The 12,070-nt window shown below is 46.8% G+C and overlaps 1 protein-coding gene across 1 annotated transcript in view; it reads right to left on the reverse strand.

The window, feature by feature from the left end:
- Nucleotides 1-12,070, reverse strand: part of LOC126187896 (glycine cleavage system H protein, mitochondrial) — a 59,879-nt gene that overhangs the window by 34,380 nt on the left and 13,429 nt on the right. The window contains exon 2 of the mRNA XM_049929247.1: nt 1,836-1,915. Coding sequence (XP_049785204.1) covers nt 1,836-1,915 — 80 coding nt within the window. The remainder of the gene's footprint in view (nt 1-1,835; nt 1,916-12,070) is intronic.

Below are 12,070 nucleotides of genomic sequence, written 5' to 3' on the forward strand. Positions count from 1 at the left end.
ATGAGACACTTAAAGTAGTAAAGAAGTTTCGCTATTTAGGGAGCAAAATAATTGATGATGGTCGAAGTAGAGAGGATATAAAATGTAGACTAGCAATGGCAAGGAAAGCATTTCTGAAGAAGAGACATTTGTTAACATTGAGTATAGATTTAAGTGTCAGGAAGTCGTTCCTGAAAGTTTTTGTATGAAGTGAGAAAGGAGGGGGAGATTAGTGTTTAACGTCCCGTTGACAACATAGTCATTAGAGACGGAGCACAAGCTCGGATTAGTGAAGGGTGGGGAAGGAAATCGGCCGTGCCCTTTCGAAGGAACCATCCCGGCATTTGCCTGGAGTGATCTAGGTAAATAACGGAGAACCTAAATCAGGATGGCCGGACGCGGGATTGAACTGTCGTCCTCCGGAATGCGAGTCCAGTGTGCTAACCACTGTGCCACCTCGTTCGGTTGTATGGAGTGTAGCCATGTATGGAAGTGAAACACGGACGATAAATAGTCTGGACAAGAAGATAATATAAGCTTCTGAAATGTGGTGCTAAAAAATAATTCTGGAGATTAGATGGGTAGATCACATAACTAATGAGGAGGTATTGAATAGAATTGGGGAGAGAGGAGTTCGTGGCACAACTTGACAAGAAGGGACCAGTTGGTAGGACATGTTCTGAGGCATCAAGGGATCACAAATTTAGCATTGGAGGGCAGCGTGGAAGGTAAAAATCGAAGAGGGAGACCAAGCAGATTCAGAAGGATGTAGGTTGCAGTAAGTACTGGGAGATGAAGCTTGCACAGGATAGAGTAGCATGGAGAGCTGCATCAAACCAGTCTCAGGACTGAAGACCACAACAACAACAACATAGATGGAACATTTTCTTCCTCAGAGTATCTTTGCTAGCTTGAGATTACAATTTTGTACAACAAAAGCTCTGAAGTTTTTGCAAAGATGGTATTTCCTTGTATTGTTCATAATACTGCAGAAATTACTGTCTACTATCACATTTCTCTATATCAAATATTTATTGTGTGTCTTTTACTTATTCTGCTCTGGGGCAGATATCTGAATCCAGCTCCACTCAGCATCATGTTCTTCCTCCTGTAATTTGCACAACACTGACTTAACTTTTGCTTGTTAACATTTGCTTTCACATTCCACTGCATTTTGTTAGCAACATCACACCTTTCTCATTCTTATTTGACGTTGACACCAAGTTCTTACAGGCTCCCAAGAAGGCATTTTCGGTGATCACTTCTCACACTCACACTGCAAGATAACAATGTGCGCTCTTCCGAATTGAAACGTGACTGTACCTCCTCACATGACCAAGTTTATTTTCCCAATGGCTGAATAAATACTGCCTCACCAAGTGACATCATGAATAAACACTGTCTTGCCAAGTGACATCAATCTTCATTTAGATTTCCTCCATGCACAGCTATTACTGCAGCCACTTCACTGGATCAAAATACTGGTTTGTAATTTATTTTCACATGTTTTCTTAACTGAAATGAATAAAGAGATGCAAACGGGGAAAACTTTTGACAGCCTAACTTCTGTTTAAAAGAAGTTATACACTAACAAGTTTCCTAAGGATGAAACAAAAAGCAAGGAGTGTTTTTGTTGTTCTTTTTATAAATCTGACAGTTACCTTATCAATATAAGGCTCTTATAAACACTATTACTATCATATTTATAAAATCCTCTACATGAAAATTTGCAAGGCATGAATTTTTCCAATCAAAATTTTCTACACTAAAGGACACACAATTCAGCAAAGATAAAACCTCCTTCAATTCATGCTAATTTTCATTTTTAGAATGTGAGTAGTGAATGAACATCTCACCTGTGCATGGTCTGAAATTCCAACTGTGCCCACTTTTCCATCATACAATATCCATTCGTGTTTTGCACTGAACATCAGATCTGCAAGGGGGAAAAAAATCACATTTAACAAGTTATTCAAGCTAAAGGTAATAAGCTCTTCTCTGTCTCATGTTTCCACACAAAAGTAAGAAACAGGCAGCACCTCTGCCATCACATCAATTACATATTGTACAAAGCGAGAATAGAAATTAAAGTGTACTTAAACCTACAAAGAAAACACATTAAGAGCAAGCTTCCAAATACGAACACTATGAAATATTATGAATTTCTAGTGTTTTCATGTCCTTGGACATTTCTGTGCTGTAGTTTTTTTTAATGACACTGTATGGTAGTTACGGAAAATTTTTGGGCAGTTGTTTCTAATTCAAAACAGATGATTGCCGACACTATTCAGTATTGTTCAATACAAATATTACTCATTTTGAGTATAATTATGATGTCCCTGTATGTTGTGTCCATGATAATTTTTTTGCTATTACCGGAAGAAAAACAAGGAAACCAGACTCAAAAACAGATTTCTTTCTTTTCTGTAATCATGGTGCATTTCAGAACATTGGTTTCTTTATCTGCCTATACACAAACATACACTTGTGCATTGCTTGTTTCTGTTTGTCTGCTTTCTTATCAAACATATATTCACTCAGCTTCATTTAATATTGCTACTTTCTGTATTGGCCCTATCTACTGATTGTTTGTTACATTTTTTGCTACTTTAATATTTTGGACAGTTTTATTACCAATAAACCTGCCATAGTAACAGCTCTTTGTGAAAGCTTTACATTTCTGTATTCTTTCATAGTCAGTTAATCTTTTCTCTATTAATACATTACAGGTGCTTTCTTGTATTTGCAGTCTTCATGTCTTACTTCACCTGACCTCCCTCTGTCCCTTCATTTTCTTCTGCACTTTCAGTTCGTAGTGCTGGATTCTCTGACAAACTCATGTTGCAGCCTACAAACTAACCCTGATTGTCCACAAAAAAATACCAGATAACCCAGTTTTAAACTTGCATACCATGTAAATAAAAAATTTGGGTCACGAGGATCTATTTAATCATAATACGGTCCTGCCAATAATTTAATATATCAGCCTCATACCTAACTAGTAAACCTTTGTTATTTTTACAACTTTCTTAAGCTTCTCTCACCACTAACATTACACAAAAACTTCCTAATACTATCACCACACTGAATTCCTCCTGCAACATATCGCCATTATATTGTTGATGTAACTGCCTCATCTCTAAGTTTCTGTTAATGCAATTCCGACTCCTAACTCACATTCCCTCATGGACATTACTTACCTCCCATCTGATCATAAATGCTTTGGTCTTCACTCTTCAATTAACTTTTCATTTCTTCAACTCTCCATGTTTTAATATTTAGAATGCACACTTACTTCTTTTCTACTCAATAGCCAAAACCCAATAAGGAAACCACTTTAAATTCGAAGACCGAGAATTCATGAGAGAATTTTTCCATTCCACATAGGTCGTCACACTAGCAGCTCAAGACAGTTTTTGATAAATGTGTTCAGAACTACTTCAGGTGAATGACTGCCCATATATCTGCAAGACTATAGTCACTTCCAACTAATATTGCATGACCAAGGCATTTCCATTCTATTGATTATAGCTCTTTGAATGATTCTACGATAGTTACAACTGAATCAATTGCACATTATAAAAATTCAATGATTACATGACCTGAAGGTAATTACTCACCAGTCATTCTGTATCTTTGCACTTTTATAGTTTTGTCGTGTGATTTTTTTGGGTAAAAACTGTATTAAATAATATAAAAAAATCTCCAATAAATACTTAGCTACATATTATGTACTTATATCCTTCATCAACTATGAAAAAAATTAACAGAGGACACAACAATAAATCAGAATCTTAGATCATATTCTCAAACAGAATGGTATCCTCCACGCCAAACAGTGTGGATTTTGAGAACACAGGTCATGTGAAACAATTAGCACTTTTCTCACGACATTCTGAAAGCCATGGATAAGGGCAGTCAGACAGATGCATATTTCTTGATTTCTGAAAAGCATTTGACTCAGTACAACACTCATGCTTATTATTAAAAGTATGATCGTATGGGATATTAGACAAAATCTGTGACTGGATTGAAGATTTTCTGGTGGAGCAAACACAGCATGTTATATTGGATGGAGAGTCATCGACAGATGTAGAAGACATGCCCTGTCTGCTCCCAAAGAACTATAGCTAAGGCATTTTTTAATATTCAGTGCCTTCTGGGTTCTGGCTTTCATGTTTCGTAGGTGTGGTGACTACCCCTCTGGAATAAAAAATGAGGCTCAGAAACCACACTGATGTCCAACCATCTTTACAGCCCACTCTTCTAACTTCCGCACTGTAAGTTGCAACTCAAGAGTTGCTGTTGTTACACTGGAGGAGGAGGAGGAGAACACAGCAAAATCATCCACAAATAAGAATCATTGTACGGGGCTCTATGTGGTAAATGTTATACTGTTTATGGCTATGGCAAAGTTGGTAACAAAACACTACCCTGAGGAGCACCATTCTCCTGCTCAATGATCTGACAATGTGTCACCAACTCAGTACCTAAAAAAACCACTGAGGCTTGGTTGGTTTGGGGGGATTAAAGGGACCAGACTGCGACGGTCATCGGACCCTTTTTCCAAAAAAAGTAAAACCAACCAAAGAGAATTAAAAAAAAAAAAACTAACAACAGGAAAGACGTCAGACGACACAGGACATGAAATACTCCTACAGAGATCAGACGAAACAAATTAAAATCACACAGTGTGACAGTGGTTGGCCGACCATAGAGATAAAAAGGAAAAGCCAATCACCGAGAACACATTAAAAACTCAGCGTAAAATCGTAGGCCAATGGCCAGAATCAACACAAAAGAACAGAACAAACACTCAGAGTAAATAATAAAAACCCCCTGCCCGAATAAAACGGAAAACTAAGTCAGCCATACCAGGGTCATCACATAAGAGGGCAGGGAGCGTATCAGGCAGCGCAAATGTCTGCCTGACCACAGCTAAAAGGGGGCAGGCCAACAAAATGTGGGCCACTGTCAAAGCCGCCCCGCAGCGACATACAGGAGGGTCCTCCCGGCGCAGTAAATAACTGTGTGTCAGGTGGGAGTGGCCAATGCGGAGCCGACAAAGGACGACAGAGTCCCTGCGGTTGGCTCGCAGGGATGACCGCCACACAGTCGTCGTCTCCTTGATGGCACGGAGTTTATTGGGCATGATCCGATTGCGCCATTCAGCGTCCCAAAGCGCAAAAACTTTTCGGCGGAGGACTGCCCGCAAATCAGTCTCTGGGAGGCCAACGTCCAGAGACTGTTTACTCGTGGCCTCTTTCGCCAGGCGGTCAACATGTTCATTGCCCGGGATACCGACATGACCGGGGGTCCACACAAAGACCACAGAGCGGCCGCAATGCGCAAGAGTATGCAGGGACTCATGGATAGCCATCACCAGACGAGAACGAGGAAAACACTGGTCGAGAGCTCGTAAACCGCTCAGGGAATCGCTACAGATAACGAAGGACTCACCTGAGCAGGAGCGGATATACTCTAGGGCACGAAAGATGGCGACTAGCTCAGCAGTGTAAACGCTGCAGCCAGCCGCCAAGGACCGTTGTTCGGAATGGTCCCCTAGAGTTAGCGCATACCCGACACGACCAGCAACCATCGAACCGTCGGTGTAAACAATTCCAGAGCCCTGATACGTGGCCAGGATGGAATAAAAGCGGCGGCGGAAGGCCTCTGGAGGGACCGAGTCCTTCGAGCCCTGTGCCAAGGCGAGCCGAACGCAAGGGCGAGGAACACACCACGGGGGTGTACGCAGAGGCGCCCGGAAAGGAGGTGGAACTGGGAAAAACCCAAGCCCGCAGAGATGCTCCTTGATGCGTACGGCGATCGGACAACCCGACCGGGGCCGACGGTCTGGCAGATGGACGACTGACTGCGGGAACAGGACACGATAATTTGGATGCCCGGGCAAGCTAAAAACACGGGCAGCATAAGCGGTCAGCAAACGTTGGCGTCGGAACCGCAGTGGAGGTACACCTGCCTCCACTAGGACGCTGTCCACAGGGCTGGTGCGGAAAGCACCAGTGGCAAGGCGTATCCCGCTGTGGAGAATTGGGTCCAGCACCCGCAACGCAGATGGGGATGCTGAGCCATAAGCTAGGCACCCATAATCCAGGCGAGACTGGATTAACGCCTGGTAGAGCCGCAACAGGGTAGATCGGTCGGCGCCCCAGCGGGTGTGGCTCAAACAACGCAGGGCGTTGAGATGCCGCCAACACGCTTGTTTAAGCTGCCGGATATGAGGCAGCCAAGTCAACCGGGCATCAAAAAGGACACCCAAAAACCTGTGGGTCTCCACCACAGCAAGAAGTTCGTCGGCAAGATAAAGCCGCGGCTCAGGATGGACCGTTCGGCGCCGGCAGAAATGCATAACGCGGGTCTTGGCAGCCGAAAACTGAAAACCACGCGCTACAGCCCAAGACTGCGCCTTGCGGATTGCGCCCTGTAGCTGACGTTCAGCTGCTGCAATGCTAATAGAACTATAGTAAAGACAGAAGTCGTCAGCATACAGGGAAGCGGAGACAGAATTTCCTACTGCCGCAGCGAGACCGTTTATTGCAATTAAAAACAGGCAGACACTGAGGACAGAGCCCTGGGGTACCCCGTTCTCCTGGACGAGGGAGGAACTATACGAGGCCGCGACTTGCACGCGGAAGGTACGATACGACAGAAAATTTCTGATAAAGATCGGCAGAGGGCCCCGAAGACCCCATCCATGAAGCGTAGAAAGGATGTGATGACGCCATGTCGTATCGTACGCCTTCCGCATGTCAAAAAAGACAGCGACCAGGTGCTGACGGCGGGCAAAGGCTGTACGGATGGCCGACTCAAGGCTCACCAGATTGTCGGTGGCGGAGCGGCCTTTACGGAACCCACCCTGAGACGGAGCCAGAAGGCCCCGAGACTCCAGCACCCAATTTAAGCGCCGGCTCACCATCCGTTCAAGCAACTTGCAAAGAACGTTGGTGAGACTAATGGGACGGTAGCTGTCCACCTCCAGAGGGTTCTTTCCAGGTTTCAAAATGGGGATGACAATACTTTCCCGCCATTGTGACGGAAACTCACCCTCGACCCAGAGACGGTTGTAAAGGTCGAGGAGGCGTCGCTTGCAGTCCACTGAAAGGTGTTTCAGCATCTGACAGTGGATGCGATCTGGCCCGGGAGCGGTATCAGGGCAAGCGGCAAGGGCACTCTGAAATTCCCACTCACTGAATGGAGCGTTGTAGGGTTCAGAAGCGTTGGTGCGAAAAGAAAGGCTCTGACGTTCCATCCGCTCTTTAATGGAGCGGAGGGCCTGGGGGTAATTCGCAGAAGCGGAACTCATAGCAAAATGCTCTGCTAAGCAGTTTGCAATGACGTCGGAGTCAGTACAAACTGCTCCATTCAGTGAGAGCGCAGGGACGCTGGCAGGGGTCTGATAGCCGAAGACCCGTCGAATCTTGGCCCAGACCTGCGATGGAGTGACGGAGTCCAATGGTGGACACATACCGCTCCCAGCACTCCTTCTTGCCTTGGTGGATAAGGAGGCGGGCCCGCGCACGCAGCCGTTTGAAGGCGATAAGGTGGTCCATGGAGGGATGTCGCTTGTGACGCTGGAGCGCCCGCCGGCGATCTTTAATCGCTTCAGCGATCTCAGGCGACCACCAAGGCACAGCCCTCCGCCGAGGGGACCCAGAAGAACGGGGAATGGCAGACTCGGCGGCAGTGACGATGCCGGCGGTGACCGATGTAACCACCGCATCAATGGCATCAGTTGAGAGAGGCTCAATAGCGGCAGTGGAGGAGAACAAGTCCCAGTCAGCCTTATTCATAGCCCATCTGCTAGGGCGCCCAGAAGAGTGACGCTGTGGTAGTGACAGAAAGATCGGAAAGTGGTCACTACCACACAGGTCGTCATGCACACTCCAGTGGACAGATGGTAAGAGGCTAGGGCTACAGATTGAAAGGTCAATGGCGGAGTAGGTGCCATGCGCCACACTGAAGTGTGTGGAGGCACCATCATTCAAAATCGAGAGATCGAGCTGCGACAATAAATGCTCAACGGTGGCGCCTCGACCTGTTGCCACTGACCCACCCCACAGAGGGTTATGGGCGTTAAAGTCGCCCAGTAATAAGAAAGGTGGCGGCAATTGGGCTATCAGCGCAGCCAGGACATGCTGCGCGACATCACCCTCCAGTGGAAGGTAAAGACTGCAGACGGTAAGAGCCTGCGGCGTCCACACCCTAACAGCGACAGCCTCTAAAGCTGTTTGTAGAGGGACAGACTCGCTGTGAAGAGAGTTAAGGACATAGATGCAGACGCCACCAGACACCCTTTCATAAGCTGCTCGGTTCTTATAATAACCCCGATAGCCACGGAGGGCGGGGGTGCGCATTGCTGGAAACCAAGTTTCCTGCAGAGCAATGCAGAGGAAAGAGTGAAGGCTGATAAGTTGGCGGAGCTCAGCTAGATGGTGGAAGAAACCGCTGCAGTTCCACTGGAGGATGGTTTTGTCCATGGCTGAGAAAGACGTGCCGGGACTGGGACGGCAGATTACGCCGCTGGGTCACCTGCTGCCTCCGATTGAGCACCCGTGCTAGTGCTATTGCTATTCACGGCGTCTGAGGGACCGGCGAGATCGAGGTCCTCAGCGGACGCCAGAATCTCCACCTCGTCCCCAGACGCAGAGCTAGAAGGTTGCGATGGGGTGGCTACCACCGCGCGTTCCTTGGGCTTAGAGCTGCTCTTCTTTGATTTCTCACACTGCTCCTTGGGTTTAACTTGCTGGGAGGGCTTCACCGATTCAGTCTCCGGGACTGAGGAGGATCGGGAAGCCCTTCGACCTGCAGATTGTGGGCACTTACGCCACTGTCGATCGTCAGCCTTCCCGCCGGTGGAAACCTGGGAAGGGAGGGACCCAAGGGACCCCTTGCGAGCGTGAGAAGCCGAAGAAGTTGGACACTTCTCCGGCTTAGAAGCGGGGACCGACGTCCCCGATGGGGGGGATGGTGTTGCTCCTGAGGTAGGTGGCACAGGAGCAACCCGGTGGGTAGAGCCCCCCACTGGCAAGGGGGCAGGAGGAGTTGTACCACTCGTCGATCCGGCCGGAAGGCGCGAAACTGATGGGGCTAGCACAGGTGTTGTAGCAGCGGCGTAGGAAGTTGTCATTCGCACTGCATGTAATCGGTCGTATTTCCGTTTGGCCTCAGTATAAGTCAGTCGGTCCAGGGTCTTATATTCCATGATTTTGCGCTCTTTCTGGAATATTCTGCAGTCTGGCGAGCAAGGTGAATGGTGCTCCCCGCAGTTGACGCAGATGGGAGGCGTGGCACATGGAGTATCGGGATGAGATGGGCGTCCGCAATCTCGACATGTGAGGCTGGAAGTGCAGCGGGAAGACATATGGCCGAACTTCCAGCACTTGAAGCACCGCATCGGGGGAGGGATATAGGGCTTGACGTCACATCGGTAGACCATCACCTTGACCTTTTCCGGTAACGTATCACCCTCGAAGGCCAAGATGAAGGCACCGGTAGCAACCTGATTGTCCCTCGGACCCCGATGAACGCGCCGGACGAAATGAACACCTCTACGTTCTAAGTTGGCGCGCAGCTCGTCATCAGACTGCAAAAGGAGGTCCCTATGGAAAATAACACCCTGGACCATATTTAAACTCTTATGTGGAGTAATAGTAACGTTAACATCCCCCAACTTGTCACAAGCAAGTAACCTGCGTGACTGGGCGGAGGATGCCGTTTGTATCAGCACTGAGCCAGAGCGCATTTTAGACAAGCCCTCCACCTCCCCAAACTTGTCCTCTAAATGCTCGACGAAGAACTGAGGCTTTGTGGAGAGAAAAGACTCCCCATCAGCTCTCGTGCAAACTAAGAATCGGGGCGAATAACTGTTACCTCCATCCTGGGACTTACGCTCTTCCCACGGCGTGGCCAGGGAGGGGAACGTTTTCGGATCGTACTTCTGAGCATTAAATTGAGCCCGAGAACGCTTAGAGACTGCTGGCGGCTGGCCGCCAGCGAGAGATGATGTACCACGCTTCATTGCGGGTCATCCGCCCTGATGCCACCTACTCCGACCAAGGTCCCTCCCCACGGGCGCAACCCAGCCACAGCAAAGGCCACCTGGCAGGATGGCCATTGCCGGGAGTCCTGATACCCCAGGAGGATAGGCATCTACTCCTTGGCATACGTGGGGAGTTAACGGCGCAGGCATCAGTAGAGCGATCCCTGTGTTGTCAGGGGGCTACAACCAAGAGGGTACATGGCGGCCCCACCACAACGGACTGGCTACCGTGCTGGATCTTAGGTGCAAAACTGTCCAAGGTCGTCGTCGCAGTTAAAAGAAACACTGCAGAGGGCAGCGTGGTAATCGCACCCAGGGACGTATCCCCGCCCTAAAGATCGAAAACGAGCGGGACACCATTGCAACGACGTGAAAGCCGGCTAAAGGTCTAATTGCACGACGGATACAGTGCACCATGTAAGGCGCCCTTCCCCAATTGGCTCGCTCTTCGGAATAATTTAGAAAGATGGAGGTCAAACCCGAGAGGGGACCATCACATAAGGCCAAAACATGTGAGACTCCTTTTAGTCGCCTCTTACGACAGGCAGGAATACTGCGGGCCTATTCTAACCCTCGAACCCGCAGGGGGGTGTCTGGTTTCTGTACAAATTGTAAATAGCCTTTTCCTCCCTGTATTTTATCCCTGCCACCTTCAGAATTTGAAAGAGAGTATTCCACTCAACATTGTCAAAAGCTTTCTCTAAGTCTACAAATGCTAGAAAGATCGGTTTGCCTCTCCTTAATCTATCGTCTAAGATAAGTCATCAGGTCAGTATTGCCTCACGTGTTCCAACATTTCTACGGAATCCAAATTGATCTTCCCCAAGGTCAGCTTCCACCAGTTTTTCCATTTGTCTGTAAAGAATTCTATTTATTATTTTGCAGCCATGACTTATTAAACTGACAGTTCGGTAATTTTCACACTTGTCAACGCCTGCTTTCTTTGGGATTGGGATTATTACATTCGTCTTTAAATCTGAGGGTATTTCGCCTGTCTTGTACATTTTGCTCACCAGATGGTACAGTTTTGTCAGGGCTGGCTCTCCGAAGGCTAGCAGTAGTTCTAATGGAATGTTGTCTATTCCCGTGGACTTGTTTCTACTTAGGTTTTTCAGTGCTCTATCAAATTCTTCACACAGTATCTTATCTCCCATTTCATCTTCATCTACATCCTCTTCTATTTCCACAAGTACCCTCTATGTACTCCTTCCACCTATCTGCTTTCCCTTCTTTGCTTAGAACTGGTTTTCCATCTGAGCTCTTGATATTCATATAAGTGGTTCTATTTCTCCAAATGTCTCTAACTTTCCTGTAGGCACTACCTATCTTACCCCCTAGTGATATATGCCTCTACATCCATACATTTGTCCTCTAGCCATCCCTCCATCCCTGCTTAGCCATTTTGCACTTCCTGTCAATTTCATTTTTAAAACGTTTGTATTCCTTTTTACCTAATTCATTTACTACGTTTTTATATTTCCTCCATTCATCAATTAAATTCAGTATCTCTTCTGTTACCCAAGGATTTCTACTACCCCTCATCTTTTTACCTACTTGATTCTCTGCTGCCTTCACTATTTCGTCTCTCAAAGCTACCGATTCTTTTTCTACTGTATTTCTTTGCCCCATTCTTTTCAATCGTTCCCTAATGCTCTATCTGGAACTTTCTACAACATCTAGTTCTTTCAGTTTGCCCAGGTCCCATCTCCTTAAATTCCCATCTGTTTGCAGTTTCTTTAGTTTTAATCTACAGTTCATAACCAATAGATTGTGGTCAGAGTCCACATCTGCCCATGGAAATGTCTTACAATTTAAAACCTGATTCCTACATCTCTGTCTTACCATTATATAATCCATCTGAAACCTTCCAGTGACTCCAGGCCTCTTCCATGTACACAACCTTCTTTCATGATTCTTAAACCGTGTATTGGCTATGATTAAGGTTTGCTCTGTTCAAAAATCGACCAGGTGGCTTCCTCTTTCATTCCTTACCCCCATTCCATATTCTCCTACTATTCTTTCTCTTCCTCT

This window comes from Schistocerca cancellata, chromosome 5 (assembly GCF_023864275.1).
Source record: "Schistocerca cancellata isolate TAMUIC-IGC-003103 chromosome 5, iqSchCanc2.1, whole genome shotgun sequence".
Taxonomy (NCBI): domain Eukaryota; kingdom Metazoa; phylum Arthropoda; class Insecta; order Orthoptera; family Acrididae; genus Schistocerca; species Schistocerca cancellata.